At 50.6% G+C, this 21926-nt stretch overlaps 1 protein-coding gene across 7 annotated transcripts in view; it reads left to right on the top strand.

Annotated features, from left to right (window-relative positions):
* PUM1 (pumilio RNA binding family member 1) overlaps window positions 1-21926 on the top strand; it is a 101643-nt gene that overhangs the window by 71870 nt on the left and 7847 nt on the right. For 4 of the 7 annotated variants that reach the window (XM_074555882.1, XM_074555885.1, XM_074555881.1 and 1 more), the window contains exons 14-20: window positions 3762-3998; window positions 10281-10548; window positions 12652-12781; window positions 13634-13768; window positions 15331-15468; window positions 17171-17296; window positions 18800-18921. In XM_074555882.1, the coding sequence (XP_074411983.1) occupies window positions 3762-3998; window positions 10281-10548; window positions 12652-12781; window positions 13634-13768; window positions 15331-15468; window positions 17171-17296; window positions 18800-18921 (1156 nt within the window). The remainder of the gene's footprint in view (window positions 1-3761; window positions 3999-10280; window positions 10549-12651; window positions 12782-13633; window positions 13769-15330; window positions 15469-17170; window positions 17297-18799; window positions 18922-21926) is intronic. The other 3 variants (XM_074555888.1, XM_074555886.1, XM_074555887.1) reach the window with 1 other exon arrangement.

Below are 21926 nucleotides of genomic sequence, written 5' to 3'. Positions count from 1 at the left end.
TAGCTCCACTCACAGTTCTGCTGTCTCTGAGCCCTGCCTTTTGCAGCTTTCCCAAAACCCTCTGATTTTAAGGATTCCCACACCTGGGGAAAGGAGCACGAGGAGAACCCAAGATTTCAGGAATTTGTAGTCTGAGCTGAGCCCTCCTCATCCATCCCAGCCTAACTGCGAATTTTCCTTTAGGGACCACTTCAGGCTTTAAAATCTGCAGCAGTTCTTGGCAAAAATGCTTTAGTAGGTGATAATTAGCAGTAGCAGAGTAATTAACTTGGAAGTGTTTTTCCCTGCATGTGGAGTACTGGCTGACAGGAATTGGTACCGGAGTGTTTCAACCCCTCTCACCTCAGAGTAAAGGCTGAGGAACTCCTCATGACTTTAAAAAAGCTGATCTGAGGTGGTGTCTGTGCTTTATTCTGGGAATTGTTCCATCACACACCAAAAGAATCACTCTGTGGTTGTAGGCACCTCCCATCCATGCTTTGATGGTGTTGGGCAGCTGGAGACCAAGGTTCCTTTCAGAGTCAAACCCATCCAGAGATGTCTGTGGTTTTTAGAGGTTTTTTTCCCTTAGGTTTGTGTTTTTTTGAAGTGGAACAATTGTTTTAATTATTGCTCAGTCTCAGGGCAGTAATTATGTCCTGAACTTTGCTGCTCTCATCAGAGTGAGGGGCAGGTTCCAACCTGGCTCCATCAGAACAGGCTCAGGGAGGGGCTGTTACCTCACAGAGGAACAGTTTGCAATAAAAAGTTATTGTAAATATTTCACTTTAACCCAGCCTTGAGATTGGAACCATCTTGGTTCCAGGTAAACAAAGCATTTGCTTCTCTCACCTCAGTTTATTTAACTAATTGAATTCCATGAGTGGTTTGCTCAGTGCCAAGATTCACAAAGTTGTTTTCCCTCAATCAATGAATAAAACTCTGATCCTGCTGCTTCTGGAGCCTGTGTGCACTCACCAAAAATGATCAGTTCATTGCAGTTAACAATTTCACTGTTTATTAAACAAGATTTTAATGCAAAATTGATTTTTCCCCCTGCAAGTTGACAGTGCATTTAAAGAGTTTGTATTTGCCTATTGAGACGGCTCTTAAAAGCTCTGGGGGTTAGGAGTGGAATTGAATTCTGATTTGCAGCTCCAGGGAGCTGGGGGCAAGCAGGAGCTGATGCCTCATGTGCTGCAGGGGGAGCACAGGGAGTGCAGGGAGCTGTGCACCGGGCTGGGCCAGCACAGGGAACCTGCTGGGGCTGGGGCTCAGCTCTGACAGACAGGAGGGGAGTTCAGATCTGCCCCGTCCTGGGAATGGGGGACAGGGAGCCCTGGGCAGCTCAGACCTTCTCCTGAAGGGCCTGAGCAAGGGCTCAGCGTGTCCCCAAAGGTCTCAGGGTGTCCCCAAAGGTCTCAGGGTGTCCCCAAGTGCTTGGGGTGTCCTCAAATGCTCAACGTGTCCCCAAAGGTCTCAGTGTGTCCCCAAGGTCTCAGAGTGTCCCCAAAGTGCTCAGGGTGTCCCCAAAGTCTCAGTGTGTCCCCAAGTGCTCAGCATGTCCTGAGAGTGCTCAGTGTGTCCCCAAAGGTCTCAACATGTCCCCAAGTGCTTGATGTGTCCCCAAAGGTCTCAGCATGTCCCCAGAGTGCTCAATGTGTCCCCAAGTGCTCAGCATGTCCTGAGAGTGCTCAGTGTGTCCCCAAAAGGTCTCAGTGTGTCCTGAGAGTGCTCAGTGTGTCCCCAAGTGCCCAGTGGGCCCCCAAAAGTCTGAGTGTGTCCCCAGATGCTCAGTGTGTTCCGGGAGTGCTCAGCATGTCCCCAAGTGCTCAGTGTGTTCCCAAAGGTCTCAGTGTGTCCCCAAAGTGCTCAGGGTGTCCCCAAGTGCTTGGGGTGTCCTCAAATGCTCAACATGTCCCCAGAGGTCTCAGTGTCTATCCAAAGCGCTCGGTGTGTCCCCAAGTGTTCAGCGTGTCCCCAAAGGACTGAGCTTGTCCCCAAGTATTCAGCATGTCCCCCAAGTGCTCAGTGTATCCCCAAAGGGCTCAGTGTGTCCCCAAATGTCTCAGTGTGTCCCCAAAGTGTTCAGCGTGTCCCCAAAGGTCCCAGTGTGTCTGCAAGTGCTCAGCCTGTCCCCAGGTGCTCAGTTTGTCCCCAGGTGCTCAGTTTGTCCCCAAGTGCTCAGTTTGTCCCCAGAGGTATCAGCGTGTCCCCAAAGGTCTCAGTATGTGCCCAAGGTCTCAGTGTGTCCCTAAAGGTCTCAGCGTGTCCCCAGAATGCTCGTCATGTCCCCAGAGATCTCAGCGTGTCCCCAAAGCGTGGTCCCTTCCTTTAGGGAGATTTTTGTCCTTTGACCTTTCTGCTCAGGGATTTTTGGAGCTGTTTCTCCATGTGCTGTGTCACAATAAATCCTCCAAGGCACTGAAGGCAAAGACAAGATCCCGGATAATTTGTTTGGCCGTTTTATCATTAACAGCGTGGTTTTAATGATTTTAACTGGTTTTAATGACTGTATCTGATCACTCCCCCAAGCACCAGCCCAGGGCAGTGGAGCTGTGGCTCTCCAGTGATGGGGCTGGTGGCATCTCCCATTTTACCCCATTTTCTCATTTTTCCCATTTTCTCCAATTTCCCCATTTCCCCCATTTTCCCCAATATTTCCATTTTCCCTGTTTCCTCCATTTTTCCCATTTTCCCCAATATTCCCATTTTCCCCATTTCCCCTTTCTCCCATTCTCCCATTCCCCCATTTTCCCTATTTTCCCATTTTTCTCGATTCTCCCATTTCCCCATTTTCCGCATTTCCCCCATTTTCCCATTTCCCCTGGTCCCCCATTTTCCCCAATATTCCTATTTTTCCCATTTTACCCCATTTCTCCCACTTTCCCCTATTTTTCCGCATTTCCCCCATTTCCCCCTTTTCCCCAATTTCCCTGTTTTCCCCATTTCTCCAATTTTCCCCCATTTCCCCAGTTTTTCCCATTTTCTTGTTTTTCCTGTTTTTTCTGTTTTCCCCCATTTTCCGCATTTCCCGTTTTCCCCATTTTTCCCATTTTCGCCATTCCCCCATTTTCCTATTTCCCCTGTTTCCCCATTTTTCCCATTTCCCCATTTTCCCCTTTTCCCCCCATTTTCCCCATTTTCACATTTTCCCCATTTTTCCATTTCCCATTTTCCCCTTTTCCCCTGTGTTCCCCGTTTACCCCATTTCCCCCCTTTTCCCATTTTTCCCATTTCCCCAATTTTTCCTGTTTTCTCGTTTTCCCTGTTTTTCCTGTTTCCTCCATTTTCCCATTTCCCCCAATTTCCCCCATTTTCCCATTTCCCCTATTTTCCCCATTTCCCGTGTTCCCTGTTTTCCCCATTTTCCCCCTTTTCCTATTTTTCCCATTTCCCCAATTTTCCCCATTTTCTCATTTTCCCATTTTCCCCAGTTTTTTCTGTTTTCCTCCATTTTCCTTGTTTCCCCTGTTTTCCCCATTTTCCCCAATTTTCCCATGTCTCCATTTTCCCATGCCCCCAATTTCCCCATTTCTCCCATTTTCCCATTTCCCCTGTTTTCCCCATTCTCCCATTTTCCCGTTTTTCCCATTTCCGCATTTTCCCCATTTCCCCAGTATTCCCTCTTGCCCATATTCCCATTTCCCCCATTTCCCCCTTTCCCCATTTTCCCCAATATTCCCATTTTCCCCAATATTCCCATTTTCCCCATTCTCCCATTTCCCCCATTTCCCCATGTTCCCATTTCCCTCACGTTTCCCATGTTGCCGTTTCCGCAGTGGCCAACTCCACCACGGGCAGCGGTTCGCGCCGTGACTCGCTGACGGGCAGCAGCGAGCTCTACAAGAGGACCTCGAGCAGCCTGACCCCCATCGGGCACAGCTTCTACAACGGCCTGGGCTTCTCCTCGTCGCCCGGGCCCGTGGGCATGCCCCTGCCCAGCCAGGGCCCCGGGCACTCGCAGACTCCTCCTCCCTCCCTGTCCTCGCACGGATCCTCCTCCAGCCTCAACCTGGGTAAGAGCCCTGCTCCGCTCCCCTGCAGCACCCCTGCTCCCCCCTGCCAGATCCTGTGGGTCACACAGTCAGTGAGGGGGAGAACAAGCTTGAATTCAGGTCCAGCCCTCCTGGAGAGTGTGTGTGTCCTGCAGGGTTCAGCTGGGAACAGGTTTCCATCTTTCCTGTCTGGGTTTGAACAGCCAGGTGTCTGCTAAGGAAGGCAGAATCAGGCTGGGATCCCGATAAACGGAGCAGTTCCCTGTCCCAGGGGTTCCTGGGGAGGATCAGGTTGGTTTCCCCCTTTCCCGGCTGCAGGAAGTGAACCCCAAGAATTCAGAGCATCAGGAAGTGCTGGAGCATCCAGGTTTTTCTCCAGGGCCTGGAATCTGTCTGGGGCTGGAGGAGTTTCCTGTTCTTTGTGAACAGCAGTGAAGCTCCTCTCCTCACTCCTGTGAGGTAATTCAATGGTCAAGCAGCTGAAGGTGCTGCTGGATTTATGCTGTGCTGTCTTGGTTTGAACAGCCAGGTGTCAGCTGAGGAAGGCAGGAGCCTCCCTTGAAATGGAAAATGCAAACCTCCTCCCTCTGAATTATTATAATTTTGAAATGAAAAAGCTCTCAGGCAAAGATATGGGAATAGGAATAGGAATAGTAGTTCTTTTTTAGGGAAAAAATAAAAATAAAATCAAAGCTGATTTTCACCCAAGAGCCCTCCAGGCTTTGGCTCTGCTAAGCTCTGGCCAGGCTGTGCTGATTTTTCATCCTCTTGGGTTCCTGGAGGAGCTGCAGGACGTGGAATGAGTTCCTGTCTTGGTTTGAACAGCCAGGCGTCTGCTGAGGAAGGCAGGAGGCTCCCCTGAAATGGAAAATGCAAACCCCCTCCCTCTGAATTATTATAATTTTGAAATTAAAGGGGTCTCAGGCAAAGATACGGGAGCAGAAATAACAGTAATACAAATGCAATAGTGCAAACAAACCCTGCCAGAGTGGGAGCAGGCCCTGGCACGCTGTGGCTCAGGCTGTGGCACAGCCCCATCCCATGGGGGCTCAGCCCTCCTGCAGTGCCAGCTGTGGCTCTGCTGCAGCAGGGATCCTGCACAAGGGGGGAGTTTTCCTCTGCAGCTCCAGGGCTGCTGCAGATGGGCCTGGGCTCCCTCTGGCCATGCAGGGCAGCAGAAAGCTGCTCCTCTGGCAATGCAGGGGGCAAAGGCTGCTGTGCTGTGCCAGGCTCAGATTGGATCCAGGTAGGAATGCTTGGCTCCTGCCCTGGGCGCAGCATCTGCCCATGGGATGCTGGAATTGGATCAGCCCTGCAGGGACACTCAGTGGCCATGGAGAGCAGAGATCTCCTGGAGGGAGGATTGGCTGTGGGAGAGATCAAGAAAACTGCCCCAAGAACAGCAGAGAACTGCCCCAGCTCTGACAGGTGGGCACAGAACACACAGCCCCATTTCCAGCCTGAGACATTGCCTCAGATCAAAATTAGGGATAATATTCCCAAGCGTTTATAAACCAGGATTTTCTTGCACTGGTCTTGGTAACAGCAGCAATGGTTTGTGGAGTAAAATAGATAAGGAGAGTTGATCTTCAATTTAAATGGTTTTAAAGGGGATGTTTTAAAATACCCATTAAATTGGGAATAATGAGCTTGGAGTACAATTCCTCCTTTTAACCACTATTCCCTGGAGCAGTGCTCAGCTTTTAGCTGAGGATTTGGTGAGTTTACCTTGGAAAATTTCCCATCAGTGTGGCCTTATCAAAAGCCAGGAGGAATAATTTTGGGAAGATCCATGACTCTGTGCAGCTGAAGCTTCTCAAAGAGCTTCTGCCTGGCCCACAATAAATAAATCTTAAAAATAAATAAAGCAAATATTAAATAATAAAGCAGTGCCCATCTGAACCTCCTGCAGTGTTCATTCCCTCATAAACAAACCAAAGAGATTATTTGTTGCACCTGCAGCAGGTAATTTAATATTTCCTCCAAAAATTCACTTGGTTTTGGTTGTGTCATGAATCTGCTGGGTTTAAGGAAACTTCTGCTTCTCAGAGCATTTCTCCCTCCTCAGCAGACTGTATTTATTATGTGTGTTCCATGCATGTGTGATATATCCAGTGCTGGCTCTAGGTTAGCTGGAATAGCCATAAATATGATTCTTGGAGATCAAGTTTAGATTTACCATCGTGCCTTGTTCAGAGCTTTAATAGGACTGGGAGGGTTTTGACTTTATTTATGCAGCTGTGGAGGCCTTGGCTGACAGTTAAATGGCCACAATAAATTAGTGCTGAGGAGGAAGCAGATTCCAAACCTGGGAAAAAGCTGGTTGCCCTTGCAGAAAAAAAGAATCCTAAAAAATCTTTGGAATCAAAGAATCTTGAGAATTTCTCTGGATCAGAGAAAGGTGGATCTATCTGAAAAGAAGTTGGAATTAGCACCCCCAGAAATGGGTTGTGCTGCACAGGATATGTGTGAGGCTTCCCATCTTCCCAAAATATTCCTGTCCTTGTGGCCTTGTCACCTTTGTGAGTGATTCCATGCTGAGTGATGCTGTAGGTCAGATGTCACCTAGGATAGCTCTGATTTTGGGGGATTTCACCTTGAAATCAATGAAAAGTCATTTTATTTTTTCAAGTTTCTCTTTCATTGGTAGTGGAGGGCAGTGGAAAGGGGAGGTCTGATTTCCTTTGTTATAAAATCAGTTCTGATGGAGAGGAGAAGGCTCCAGGGAGAGCTCAGAGCCCTTGCAGGGCCTGAAGGGGCTCCAGGAGAGCTGCAGAGGGACTGGGGACAAGGATGGAGGGACAGGAGCCAGGGAATGGCTGCCAGTGCCAGAGGAATGGCAGGGCTGGATGGGATCTTGGCAATTGGGAATTGTTCCCTGGCAGGGTGGGCAGGGGCTGGGCTGGAATTGCCAGAGCAGCTGTGGCTGCCCCTGGAGCCCTGGAATTCTGGATCCCTGCTTGTGGGGCTGCAGAGAAATCAGGGAATGGTTTGGGTGGTAAAGGACCTTAAATCCCACCCAGTGCCACCCCTGGCAGAGACACCTCCCACTGTGCCAGGTGCTGCCAGCCCCAATGTCCAGCCTGGCCTTGGGCACTGCCAGGGCTCCAGGGGCAGCCACAGCTGCTCTGGCAATTCCAGCCCAGCCCCTGCCCACCCTGCCAGGGAACAATTCCCAGTTCCCAAGATCCCATCCAGCCCTGCCATTCCTTTGGCACTGGGAGCCATTCCCTGGCTCCTGTCCCTCCATCCTTGTCCCCAGTCCCTCTGCAGCTCTCCTGGAGCCCCTTCAGGCCCTGCAAGGGCTCTGAGCTCTCCCTGGAGCCTTCTCCTGTCCAGGGCAGCACCCCCAGCTCTCCCAGCCCGGCTCCAGAGGAAGAAGGAGCTGTTTCTTTGTCACTGAAGTCTGGGATCTGACCCAGTCCTGGCACTGAGGAGCTGGAGGCACCCTGAGGTTTCAGGCCTTTGGTGAGGTTCAGAGTTGTGATTTAGGGAGCTCGTTCCCCACAGGATCTCTGTGTTCCCAGGATGATGTTGAGCATCCTGGGGAAACCTGCAGTCAGCATTCCCATCAGGAGAGACAGCCAGGGGAAAAAGTGGAGTCACTGTGAATCCCCAAGTGATTGGGGCTCTCTCAGAAAACCTCTGGCAGATTTTCTGTACTGATTGTGCTCCTAACTCAGAGATATCAGTCTGAGTGCCAAACCTCCCCTTTCCCATCAGGAACCTTTTTCCACTTCAGTCCCAACTCTGAACTTTGCTCCAGGTGTTGAAACAAAAGGTGGGAATTGTGAAAATTCCAGATGTGTGGGAAGCATCAGTGCCCCATTGCTCAGCTTGTCCCTCCCGGGTTTCCTCACCTGGGAAGTGCTTTACTCATCCTGTGGCAATCCTGCTCCTTCCAGGAGACAGGAATATCAGGAATGTCAGGAATATCGCCTGCTGGCTTTTGGGAGTTGTTGCTCAGTGTGGGAGTCGGGCTGCAGGAGGTGCTGGGCACTCCATTGCAAGGCAGCACAAGGAGCTCTCAGCTCTCCTTCTCCTTGGGAAAAATAGGAGGAAAAAGAGTCTTGCCCTTCCTTGGGCAAGTTCTGGCACCAGCTCCAGAGAAATTTGCCCAGGTCTGAGATATAGAATCACAAAATATCCTGAGCTGGACGTGAGTCACAGAGGTCATAATTAATAATTAATTAGGCTGTTATCAGATACAGAGTTCTCATCCAGTTCCCTCCAGGTGTCCATGGCTGAGGAGTGTAGCTCCCTCAGCTCTGTTTTTATGGAATATTTTAATTCCAGCCCAGCTGCCAGGAGCTGCCCCTCTGCAGCCAGCCCTGCCGGGGTTTCCTTGGAGCTCTGCCCTCTGTGGCCCAGATTCCTGCAGCTCATTTCCCTGGGGCTCCCCCTGCCTCACCTGGGCCCTGCAGGCCCCTGTGTGATCAGGATGTGTTCCCTGGACTTTGTTCCACCCAGGAAAATCCGTGCAGGCTCCTCCTGCACCAGCAGAGGGATCCCAAGCCCTGCAGGAAAGGCAGGAATCAAATCCTGTACCACAGTGCCGAGCCACATCCTGAAAAATTGCAGGCAGGGAAACAGCACTGGGAGGTTTGAGTTTGTTCCTATCAAAACTTCTCTTTGTGGGATGAAGCATCACCTGTCCCCATAATCCTGTTTTGGGTCACACAGCAACTCTGTTAATGTGGTTGCAGATTTTTGGCTATTTGTGAAAGCACAAGAGTTTAAAACCTTTCCTGGTTTTAATTTATTGATATTTACCTGTGTTTAATAGTGATTTGTGCTTTTATATCCACATTTTTTATACTATTATATCTAATCCCCAGCACACTTCTTTTAACTCAGTCCTTGCCAGGGCAGCAGGAAAGGTGGGAAAAACCTGAGGCTGGAGGCAAAGGCAGTGGAAACAGTAAAAAAGCTGAAATTTGGGAGTATTGCCACTGGTCTGGGTCAGGTATTTTGGACACAGGAGGAGGAACAGAAGTTGTTGCACCCTGTTGGAAAGCCACAGTCTGAGATGTGATGTCATTGAATAGAATCAGAATCACAGAATATCCTGGTTTAGAAGGGATCATCAGAGTTCTTTGCTGGAGTCTGTAGCTGTTCCCAGCCTAATCCAGCAGTGCCACAGATGCTTGGACACATTCCCATCTCAATTCCTTGGAGGGCAGCTCAGTCAGGAATCACAATATGGGATCATGGAGGTTGGAAAAGCCCTGTGGGGTCATTGGGTCCCACCTGTGACTGATCAGCTCAGCCCAGCTGAGTGCCATGCCCAGGAATTCCTTGGACACCTCCAGGGATGGGGAATCCAAACCTCCTTGGGCAGTTCCAAGGCCTGACCATCATAAAACGGGATCATCAAGGTTGGAGAAGTCCTCCAAGGTGTTCAGGTCCAACCTGTAACCAGTCTCCACTGGGGCACTGGGTGCCACATGTTCATTCCTTTGGGTTGGGGACTCCAGACCTCCCTGGGAGGCTCCAGTGCCTGAACACCCTTCCAGTGAGGGAATCCTGCCTAGAAATCCCACCTAGAAATTCTTCTTAGAAATCCCACCTCAAAACCCTGCTTAGCTGAATGTCAGACCTGCCCCCCTATTGGAACAGAACTCGGGGATCCAATGTCACATCCCTGTGTCCCTGTGAGGCCCATCTGTGCCTTGTTCCTTTGTCCCCGTAAGGCCTGTGCATGCCTTGTTCCCTTATCCCCATCCATGCCTTGTTCCCTTGTCCCATGAGGCCCATCCATGCCCTGTTCCCTTATCCCATCCCTGCCCCATTCCCTGATCCCATCCATGCCCTGTTTCCTGATCCCATCCCTACCCTGTCCCCTGATCCCATCCGTGCCCTGTGCCTTATCCCATCCATTCCCTGATCCCATCCCTGCCCCATTCCCTGATCCCATTCTGTGATCCCATTCCCAGATCCCATCCCTGCCCCGTTCCCTGATCCCATTCCCTGATCCCATTCCCTGATCCCATTCCCTGATCCCATTCCCTGATCCCATTCCCTGATCCCCTTCCCTGATCCCACTCCCTGATCCCATTCCCTGCCCCATTCCCTGATCCCATTCCGTGATCCCATTCCCTGATCCCATCCCTGCCCCATTCCCTGAACCCATCCATTCCCCGTTCCCTTATCCCATTCCCTGATCCCATCTGTTCCCCGACCCCATCCCTGCCCCATTCCCTGATCCCATCCCTGCCCCATTCCCTGATCCCATACCCTGATCCCATCCATGCCCCGTTCCCTGCCCCACTCCCTGACCCCATCACGCCCTGTCCCTCGCAGGGGGGCTGACGAACGGCAGTGGCCGTTACATCTCGGCGGCGCCGGGGGCGGAGGCCAAGTACCGCAGCGCCAGCAGCGCCTCCAGCCTGTTCAGCCCCAGCAGCACGCTGTTCCCGTCCTCGCGCCTGCGCTACGGCATGTCCGACGTCATGCCCTCGGGCCGCAGCCGCCTGCTCGAGGACTTCCGCAACAACCGCTACCCCAACCTGCAGCTGCGCGAGATCGCCGGCCACATCATGGAGTTCTCCCAGGACCAGCACGGATCCAGGTGGGCTGGGCAGCCTGGCCACGGCTGCTCCTCGGGGAACATGCCTTGGGTGTTGTGGCTGTGTTTCATGATTGTGTGTCATGGTTATGTCTCATGGTTGTGTTTTGTAGCTGTGTTTCATGGTTGTGTTTTGTTGATTGTGTTTCATGGTTGTGTTTCATGGCTGTGTTCCATGGTTGTGTTTCGTGGTTGTTTTTCGTGGTTGTCTCATGGTTGTGTTTCATGGTTGTGTTTTGTGGCTGTGCTTCATGGTTGTGTTTCGTGGTTGTGTTTTGTGGCTGTGCTTCATGGTTGTGTTTTGTAGCTGTGTTTCATGGTTATGTCTCATGGTTGTGTTTTGTTGGTTGTGTTTTGTGGCTGTGTTTTGTTGGTTGTGTTTCATGGTTGTGTTTCATGGTTATGTCTCATGGTTGTGTTTCATGCTTGTGTTTTGTGGTTGTGCTTCATGGTTGTGTTTTGTAGCTGTGTTTCATGGTTGTGTCTCATGGTTGTGTTTCATGGTTGTGTTTTGTAGCTGTGTTTCATGCTTGTGTTTTGTGGTTTTGTTTCGTTGGTTCCATTTCGCAGTTGTGTTTTGTGCTTGTTGTTCTGTTGGTTCCATTTTGCCGGTTGAGTTTTGCAGTTGTGTTTTGTTGGTTCCATTTTGTGGTTGTGTTTTGTGGCTGTTGCTTTGTTGGTTCCATTTCACGGTTGTTGTTTTCTGGTTGTGTTTTCTTGGTTCCGTTTCACAGTTGAGTTTCGCAGTTGTGTTTTGTTGATTGTGTTTTGTGCTTGTTACTTTGTTGGTTCCATTTTGCCGGTTGTGGTTTGTGGTTGTGTTTTGTGCTTGCTGTTTTGTTGGCTCCATTTCGTGGTTGTTATTTTGTTGGTCCCATTTTGCCGGTTGTGTTTTGTTGGTTCCATTTTGCTGGTAGAGTTTTGCAGTTGTTGCTTTGTTGGTTCTGTTTCTCGGTTGTTGTTTTGCAGTTGTGTTTTGTTGGTTGTGTTTCACAGTTGAGTTCACAGTTGAGTTCACAGTTGTGTTTTGTGTCACTTCCCCAAGCTGAGGCACACCAGGGAATAAGCAGGAACAGCCAAGCCAGTGTCACACTCAGAATCCCCAAGGACTGTCCAGTCCAGGGATCCAATGTCACATCTGGAGACGTTGGCATCTCCAGGGATGGCGACTCCAAACCTCCCTAGGTGGTTCCAATGCCTGAACACCCTTCCAGTGAGGAAATCTTGCCTAGAAATCCCACCTCAAAATCCTGTCCAGTTCCTGGCCCTGCCCAGACACCCCAACAATCCCACCCTGTGCGTGCCTGGGGGTGTTGTCCAGGGTTGGGGACAGGTTCCTCCTCAAATTTAGCCTGGAGAAAAGGAGAATCAGGGGTGCCCTCATCACTCTCACAGCTCCTGAAAGGTGCCTGTGCCCAGCTGGGGCTGGGCTCTGTCTGCAGGCACTGACAGAACCAGAGCACACAGACTGGAGCTGCACCAAGGGAAATACAGGCTGGGTATTAGGAAAAAGTTTTTCAAAGAAAGGGTGACAAAGTTCTGGAATGTTCTGCCCAGGGAGGTGGTGGAGTCACCATCCCTGGGGGTGTAACAAAGCCTGGATGTGGCACTGGGTGCCAGGGTTGAGTTGAGGGGTTGGGGCTGGGTTGGACTCAATGATCCTGAAGGTCTCTTCCAACCCAGTGATTCTGTGAAAAGGAGCTTCCCTGCTTTGTGGTTTGCTCACTCACCCTGCTGGCCCAGCTAAATCCATTTTAAAACCCAGCTGGACACGAGGCCATCCTCCATTACTCCATGGAGCTCTGCTTTGCTTGGAATGAAGATTCCAGCATGTGGCCATGGACCTCATGGCTGTGACCACCCCAAGCTTTCAGATGGCTGGATCAAATATCTGTGTTTGCAAGAGCTTTGCAAGTTGTGGATGAGTAAAATGTCTTAAATTTGAATATTTAACTTGTGATAGGAAGCTTAGGTTAATGAAAGTGCTTAATCTTCATGGTGTAATGGGATTTTTCATGGTCGTTTCTGGAACACACGGGTGAGGCTTTGGGAAGGGGTTGAATGAGCAGATGTGCCCGTGGCATCACTCCAAGACCTCCTTTTCAGATTTATTCAGCTGAAACTGGAGCGTGCCACCCCAGCAGAGCGTCAGCTGGTGTTCAACGAGATCCTGCAGGCAGCCTATCAGCTCATGGTGGATGTGTTTGGGAACTACGTCATTCAGAAGTTCTTCGAGGTGAGTGTGCCCTCCCCTGCAGCTCCTCCTGCTGTGCTGAGGTGTTGGATGAGCCTGGCAAACCCTGCCTTGAGCCCAAACCCCTTCAGCACCGGCACCATCTCCTCCCCACAAGCTGTTGGATCTTCACTGCGGGGCTGACTGAGGGGTGGGACTCAGATTAATCTGAAAAGTGACACTTGGAGAAGCACAATGTGTCACAGTAAAGAGCAGCGTTCAGGAGATGTAAATTTCCAGTGGAAGGTGGATGGGGGTTGGAATGGGCTGAGCCTTAAGGTCCCTTCCAGCCCAACCCCCCCTGGCATTCTGTGAGTGCAGATCCAGCACAGCTTGTCCAGGGTGCTGCTCTGAGCTGGACTTGGCACCAAGGGAGAAACTTCTGCAGTAACAGCAGCTGCTGGAAAGGTGTTGTGTCCCTCCACCCCTCTCTCTGGACACTGGTCTGGTCCGTCTCCAGGTGTTCTGGTGCTTCTGCCCAGTAATTGAGAATCAGAATCACAGAACCTCTTGAGCTGGAAAGGACCCACAAGGCTCAAATCCAGCTCCTGGCCCTGCCCACACACCCCAGCATTCCCACCCTGGGCACGCCTGAGCCATTGTCCCAGCACTTCTGGAGCTCAGCAGCCCTGGGGCTGTGACCTGCCCAGGGTTGGTTGGTCACCCTGGTGGCCCCAGCCCCTTTGGGGTGTGCAGGCAGGCACAGAACCCGTCTGGCTGTGCCAGTTCACCCCTTTCCCATGGGGCTGATCTTTGACCGTCTCAGTGGGCAGCTCCTGCCCCTCCAGGGTGGGAGGGCAGTGCCAGTGCCAGGGCAGGGGTTTGTCCTGGCAGTGACTGTTTCTCCTGTCCCAGTTTGGCAGCCTGGAGCAGAAGCTGGCGCTGGCAGAGCGCATCCGTGGGCACGTGCTGTCCCTGGCCCTGCAGATGTACGGCTGCAGGGTCATCCAGAAGGCCCTGGAGTTCATCCCCCCAGACCAGCAGGTAATTGTAAGTTTCAATTTTAACTTTCTTCTTGATGTTTGGTGTTCCTGAGCTGTCCCTCTTGTGCCTGCTGTTCCCTTGGTTTGGTTCCTGGCGTGTTTGTGTGTGACGAGTCCGTGCCACTGTCCTCGGTTGTCATTGTCACCTCCTTGTTCCCCTTCCCTGGCCATGGGGCTGCTTCTCTGTTAATTCCCTGGAAGCAGATCATGTGTGTAGGGAAAACTGAAAATGAGGGTGAATTAAAAGAGATTTTTAAATCCCTTGAAGGAGGAGTTTTGCCTTTAATATTCACTGAGTTACTGCTATGTGGGTCAGCATCCTGCGCTCCTGCAGGGAGATGGATGAGGAGCTCCTCGTGCTGGCTTTGGAGAGATGTGGCTGATAGCCCCACTCAGAGCTCATTAATAAAGCACTTCCTCAAGGGCTTTAGGAACAATGAATTGAGATGAAAAATACGCTGGGCAGAAAGGGTTGGGAATGGTTGTAACAGGAATCCCAGTGTAGGTTATGAAATTAAAAATATGAAAGAGGCTTTAGGAGTGGTTCTTCCCTTTAGGCTGAGCCTGAGCCAAGTGTGTCAGCAGGGCTGTGCCCAGGCTCCAGCACTGCTGCTCCAGGGATTTACTGTCTCCTCCAGAGGGGCATTTTTCAGTACTCAGTGCTCCCCAAATTCCTGGGTTTGGTTCAGTTACAAAACTGAGTTCACCCAGGTCTTGTCAAAGCATTAAAATGCCCCAAAATGTAATTTCTGAGTGAAGCTTCCGCCCTGCAGGTGGGGTACATCAGTCTTGTCTAAACTTCATTAATTCCTTAATTAGCACCTGTGTAAAATCCCAGCAAGTTCTGAGCTCAGAGCTGACCCTGTTTTAGTGGCAGGTAACCCTTATAACCCAAAGAGTTCATGAACTTTGTGCATTTTAGATTTGCTTCTCCTTGAGGGGAGCAGAGAGGAAAATGGGGGATGCAGAGGAAAGCAGTGGCTCAGTCAGGATTTCTTTAATTTGGATGTTTGGAAGAGGATGCTCATCAGGAAGGAGAGCTTCATCTTCCTAGAGTCCCAGGGTGGTTTGGGTTGGAATGGAGCTCCAGGCTCCTGTTCCAGGGCCCCTCCCAGCATTCCAGGCTGTCAGGGTGTCAGAGCAGGATTTGCCCTGCTGGTTTGTGTCCAGCCAAGCCTCACCTCCTGGCCACGGGACCACCTCACTCCTGTGCCATTCCTGCCCAGCCAGCAGTGCCAGCTGTGCCCCCTGAGCTGGGGATGCTGGTGGTGCTCTCTGTTTGTGCTGTGCCCCCTGAGCTGGGGATGCTGGTGGTGCTCTCTGTTTGTGCTGTGCCCTCTGAGCTGGGGATGCTGGTGGTGCTCTCTGTTTGTGCTGTGCCCTCTGAGCTGGGGATGCTGGTGGTGCTCTCTGTTTGTGCTGTGCCCTCTGAGCTGGGGATGCTGGTGGTGCTCTCTGTTTGTGCTGTGCCCTCTGAGCTGGGGATGCTGGTGGTGCTTTCTGTTTGTGCTGTGCCCCCTGAGCTGGGGATGCTGGTGGTGCTTTCTGTTTGTGCTGTGCCCTCTGTAGAACGAGATGGTTCGGGAGCTGGACGGGCACGTGCTCAAGTGCGTCAAGGACCAGAACGGGAACCACGTGGTGCAGAAGTGCATCGAGTGTGTGCAGCCCCAGTCCCTGCAGTTCATCATTGATGCCTTCAAGGGACAGGTGAGGCCCTGCCCAGCTCCTGCTGCCAGCTTGGAGCAGCCTCAGAGTGGCTGGGACTTCAGCTCCTGGGGATTCTCAGTTTTAGCAGCTGGTGCTTGCAGGGTTGGTTCAGCCACGTGAGGGTCCAGAAACTCCTTGGTCACATCTGTGTTACCATTTCTGGGCAGAGCTGTCAGAGTAAAACCTCCTTGCACGAGTCTGTTCTCCTGGAATATTGAGTAGTTTTGAGTGACAAGGCTCTCCCCAATCCATCTTCCAGTGAAGGTGGTGAGCAGAGTTTGTGCTGCTGAGGTACCTTAGCCATGTCTAAACTTCATTAATTCCATAATTATTACCTCACTTTTGTAAAATCCCAGCAAGGTCTGAGCCCAGAGGTGATCCCCTTTTAGTGACAGGTGACCCTGATAACCCAAAGAATTGGTGAATTTTGTGCATTTCAGATTCATTTCTCTTTAAAAGAAGCAGAGAGGAAAATGGGGGATGCACAGGAGAGCAGAGCTCATTGGGATCCCTGTCTGTGCAGGTGGCTTAGAGGAATGCTGAATGCTGATTCCCAGGGGCCTCAGAGCAGGGAAAATGCAGGAGTTTCATCTAGAAATGGACAGTTTTCCTTGACTCTCTTAGTTCTTTGCTTTTTTATTGGTGTCCTCTCCTGAACTGATCATTGGGTATCAGTTGTGGCTGGCTTTACTCTGCCTGCCTCATGTCCCACTACAAAAGTGCTGCTTTTGGGGTGTTCCCAACCTCAAATTAATTGGCTTTGCAGGGGCACTTTGAAGTTTTGAGAACTTTACCCAGGGATGTGAGTGCAGCCAGGGGCTGATACAGCAGGAACCAGGAGCTGGGAGTCTGGGGAAAGTTGAGATTTGGTTGGTTGGTCAGAACAAGCAGGATTCTGCCTGGAAACTTGCTCCTGATTAGAGTTTAGGCTTGGATTTTCCACTGGGAGTTTGGGAAGGCAGAAACATCTCTAGGCACTCAGCTGATGGCGCTGACATTTCCTTGACCATTTGTCACAGTTTTATCTGAACCTTCACACAGCAGATTAAACTTAGCACCTCCAGATGATTTTCCTGCAGTTAATTGCACTCCAAGCCCTGTTTCCCTGCAGGGTTTGCTCACCAGTTATTAAAAATGTGTGAGTGTTGATTTAAACTTCAGTGCTTGGATTTGCTGCTGTTGTTAAATCAAAGCAACCAAACGGGACTTTGTGCTTCAGACAGAAAACGGAGCAGCAATAAGAGAATGTGTCATGTTCTCACCCACAGATCTGCTAATCCATTAGAAATGAGAAAGATTCTTTGTTGTCACTTCTCCTAAGCACTGTTAAGGCTTTTAAACAAATCCAAACAGTTGAGGAAAATCCTTTGCTGGGCATTTTTAACTTTTCTGGCTCATAGCATTTCTTGAATAGCTTAAAATTTGTGCTGGCAAACAATGTGCTGGAATAATTTGGAAAGAATCACCAAGCTTCCAGCAATGCTTGGTTGTTCCAGGGGTGGGTTTTTTTTATGAATCAAGAGGTTTTACTATTTGTTTTTTATAGATGGGGAAGCTGAGATTTCCCCAGGTGGGGATGGGATGTGCCTGTGATCCCAGTGGGTGTTTCCCAGCTGGTGCTGGCATTCCCTGCAGGAACCCTGGCAGGTTCCTGGGATTCCCAAGGCCTGATGGGATGTTGCTGGCTGTCCTTTGTCCCCAGGTGTTTGCTCTGTCCACGCACCCCTACGGCTGCCGGGTGATCCAGCGGATCCTGGAGCACTGCCTGCCCGAGCAGACCCTGCCCATCCTGGAGGAGCTCCACCAGCACACGGAGCAGCTGGTGCAGGTCAGTGGGTGCCCAGGGCACGGCTGAGTGCTGGGACAGCTCCTGCAGGGAGATTCCCACCTGGAGAAGGGATGGGAATGAGCACAGCAGGCAGGAGTTTCATCAGAACCGCCTGCTTTGGCCATGGGCACAGGTCCAGGGGTGCCAGGGGTGTTGGCACCTCCCTGCCTGAGGAGGCCCCACATCCTGGTGTGTCACAGACATCTTTGCATGAAAAATCTTTTCCATAAGATTTTTCCTCCTGAGAAGCTGAGAGGCCTCAGGAACAAAATGTAAACAATGATTATCTGCTGCTGTGGAATGCAACAGGTGCATCTGTGATTCTGTGATTGGCCCATGTTGGATGTTTGTAATTAATGGCCAATCACAGTCAGCTGGCTTGGACTCTCTGTCCCAGACACAAGCTTTGTTATCATTCTTTTCCTTTCTATTCTTAGCCAGCCTTCTGATGAAACCTTTTCTTCTATTCTTTTAGTGTAGTTTTAATGTAATATATATAATAAAATAATAAATCAGCCTTCTGAAGCATGGAGTCGGATCCTCATCTCTTCCCTCATCCAAGAACCCCTGTGAACATGGTCACACTGGGGCTTCTCTCCAGTGCAGGGAAGAGCCAGGAGCTGTTCCAGCAGCCCCAGTGCAGGAGGGATGCCAGGAGCTGATCACTGCAAGGAAAAGGAGTGAATCAGCTCCTGGCATCCCTCCTGGCTTTAAGAATTCAAAGTCACTGGGATTCTTAAAAAGAGTTGGTTCTGTGCTCAGCCCCTTCTGGCTGCCTTCCCTCCTCCCTGCAGTCCCTGGGAGAGCCTGGTGTGCCAGGGTTTTACACGGATTCTGCTCTTTGGGCCTGTGGAGAAAGCAGCAAAGCCAGTCCTGGTCCAGTTCCCAAATTGTTACTTAGATCCCAAGGCACAAACTGGTGAAATACGAGCTAAAAAATGGCAAACTCAGTCCTGGTTCATTTCCCAAATTGCCACTCAGATCCCAAGGCACAAAGTGATGAAATATGAGCTGGTTCAGTGCCCAGTCCTGTGTGCTCAGCATTGGGAAGAGGGAAGAGGCTGGGCATGGACATCAGGCCAAGCCTGTGGTGCCCTGAACTGGAAAATAAATGTCCTGTGGTCTGAAAATTCCTGAATTCACAACAGTGTCCCCTAGCCAGACCCATGGCACACCCCTCCTGGATTTGGTAGGTTTGAACTTGGAGAGAGGGGGAAAAAACCTGGGAATAAGCAGAATATGGACATTCCCTGTACAAGGATAGAATTTTGAGTTCTATAAGTAAGAAAATTTCTACAAAAATGCATCATTTTACCACCTGGTACCACCCTGGAATGCACATTCTTGCAGAAATAGAAAGTATTGATCTGATTTGTACAGTAAACATTAGAATTAATCTTCAGTTGAGCTTATAACTCTGAATACACTTTGGGAATCAGTTTGCTGGGAACGCTTCTAGTCCCTTACCCACTTTTGTGTCCATCTCTGCTGTCTTCCCCCCAGGATCAGTATGGGAATTACGTTATCCAGCACGTCCTGGAGCACGGCCGGCCCGAGGACAAGAGCAAGATCGTAGCAGAAATCAGAGGCAACGTGCTTGTGTTGAGTCAACATAAATTTGCCAGGTAGTGATTCCTTCCTGAAATTCTCCCTCTGGGAGTATGGGCACATGGAGGAGCTGCAGAAGGCTTAGGGGTGGGTGTAGGGGAGGTGAAAGGGACTTCTGCTTCATAAACAATGTTATTTATAACAGTTATAAAGTGAGGTGTGTCATGGAGGAAGATGGAGATGTGGAAGGGTAGCTCTAAACCAAGCTCCTGGATTTAACCAGGAGTTCTTGTATGATTTAGGTTCTCTGATTTATTTTCATGGGGTTTAAGTTGTCACTACCCCTTGGATAGTCAGAACATTCACTGCCCTGGGATGCTGTGTTCATCCACGGAGAGATTTGGGAAATCAGTGCAGCAACAATCCATCCATCCATCCATCCATCCATCCATCCATCCATCCATCCCTCCATCCCTCCATCCATCATCCATCCATCATCCATCCATCATCCATCCCTCCATCCCTCCATCCATCCATCCATCCATCCATCCATCCATCCTCCATCCATTCATCCATCCATCCATCCATCCATCCATCATCCATCCATCCATCATCCATCCATCATCCATCCATCCATCCCTCCATCCATCCATCCATCCATCCTCCATCCATCCATCCATCCATCATCCATCATCCATCCATCCATCCATCCCTCCATCCATCCATCCATCCATCCATCCATCCATCCATCATCCATCCATCATCCATCATCCATCCATCATCCATCCATCCATCCCTCCATCCATCCATCCATCCATCATCCATCCATCCATCCATCCATCCATCATCCATCCATCCATCATCCATCCATCCATCCATCCATCCATCATCCATCCATCATCCATCCATCCATCATCCATCCATCCATCCATCCATCCATCATCCATCCATCATCCATCCATCATCCATCCCTCCATCCATCCCTCCATCCATCCATCCATCCATCATCCATCCATCCATCATCCATCCATCCATCGCTCATCCATCCATCCATCCATCCATCCATCCATCCCTCCATCCATCCATCCATCCATCCATCATCCATCCATCATCCATCATCCATCCATCCATCCATCATCCATCTATCCCTCCATCCATCCATCCATCATCCATCCATCATCCATCCATCCATCCATCCCTCCATCCATCCATCCATCCATCCATCCATCCATCCATCCATCATCCATCCATCCATCGCTCATCCATCCATCCATCCATCCATCCCTCCATCCATCCATCCATCCATCCATCCATCCATCCATCATCCATCCATCATCCATCATCCATCCATCCATCCATCATCCATCTATCCCTCCATCCATCCATCCATCATCCATCCATCATCCATCATCCATCCATCCATCCATCCCTCCATCCATCCATCCATCCATCCATCCATCCATCCATCCATCATCCATCCATCCATCCATCCATCCATCCATCCATCATCCATCCATCCATCATCCATCCATCCATCCATCCATCCATCATCCATCCATCCATCATCCATCCATCCATCCATCCATCCATCCATCATCCATCCATCATCCATCCATCATCCATCCCTCCATCCATCCCTCCATCCATCCATCCATCCATCCATCCATCCATCATCCATCCATCCATCATCCATCCATCCATCCATCCATCCATCCATCCATCCATCCATCCCTCCATCCATCCATCCCTCCATCCATCCATCCATCCATCCATCCATCCATCCATCCATCCATCCATCCATCCATCCCACTTTTCCCAGAGGAATTTCCACGCACAGAGTCATTCCCAGCTCTTTGCTGTGTCCCTTTGGGTCACACTCAGGGAGGGACCCCCCAAGGGGAGCTGCAGCATTCCCAGATGCAGCAGAGCCACACGTGGGTGAGGCAGGATCCAGGTATTTGTGATGTCAGGACAAAGCACTGCTTCCCACGTGTGTGAATCCCTGCTGGATGAGCTTCCAGCCCTCAGAACGTGAGTGCTGAGCTCTTCAAAGGCTCAAAACTCCCCTTCCTCTGATGAGAGTACCCATGGACACGAGGGAAGTGGAACATTAATGAGAATTAGGAGAGCGTGGTCTTCGCGTTGTTATTTCAGGTTCTTCCTCCCTGCTTTGCCTGGTTCTTTTTTCCCAAACTTCTTTCCAGCTCCATTAATTAGTGGAGGGTCCCCTGAGCTGAGCAAACCCTTTGGGTGATGCTGTGAGTCAGGCATGGGGGTGGGATGAGCCCAGCACAGCTCGTGGTCCCCTTTCATGTACCCTACTTCTGGCTCTCCAGAGAGCTCAGGCTGCTCATTAATATATTCAGGAATTCTGGAAATCCTCTGCTTGGCTGAGAGTTTTCATTCCTGAACCAGCATTTCTGTGTTGTTCTAACCTTGGATGTCCATTCCCACCACGTTCCAGTGGGGAGAAAATCAAAACAACAGCTTGGCTTCTCTGTTGTGAGAGTGGACATTGACCTCACAGAGCGTCACTGGACACTGGTCTGAACTGGTTCAGTTCCCAAATTCCCACTCAGATCCCAAGGCACAAATTGGGGTGAAATACGAGCTGGTCCATATCCCAGATTCCCACTAAAGGTCTCAAATCTTGTTTGACATTGCTGAGCTCTGCCAGCACAAACCCCCTGCCCTTGTAGCAGCACGAGATCTTTCTAGGGCTGGGTGAAAAGGTTCGAGGAGACATCCTGTGCTCAGTTCCCTGCTCCATTCCCAGTTCCCTTTTCCCATTCCCAGTTCCCTGCTCCATTCCCACTTCCCTGTCGAGTTCCCTGCTCCATTTCCAGTTCCCATTCCCAGTTACTTGCTCCCATTCCCATCCCCATTCCCAGTTCCCATTCCCATGGCTTCCCCATTCCCCACTCCCATTCCCAGTTCCCGCTCCCATTCCCCATCCCCATCCCTGTTCCCATTCCCCATCCCCATTCCCCATCCCCACTCCCATCCCTGTTCCCATTCCCCATCCCATCCCCATTCCCCATTCCCGTTCCCCATTATCATCCCCATTCCACATTCCCCATCC

The sequence above is a fragment of the Zonotrichia albicollis genome, chromosome 20 (assembly GCF_047830755.1).
Source record: "Zonotrichia albicollis isolate bZonAlb1 chromosome 20, bZonAlb1.hap1, whole genome shotgun sequence".
In the NCBI taxonomy this organism is placed as follows: domain Eukaryota; kingdom Metazoa; phylum Chordata; class Aves; order Passeriformes; family Passerellidae; genus Zonotrichia; species Zonotrichia albicollis.
The sequence above is the reverse complement of the archived record's forward strand: the minus strand, read 5'-3'. Positions and strand labels throughout refer to the sequence as shown.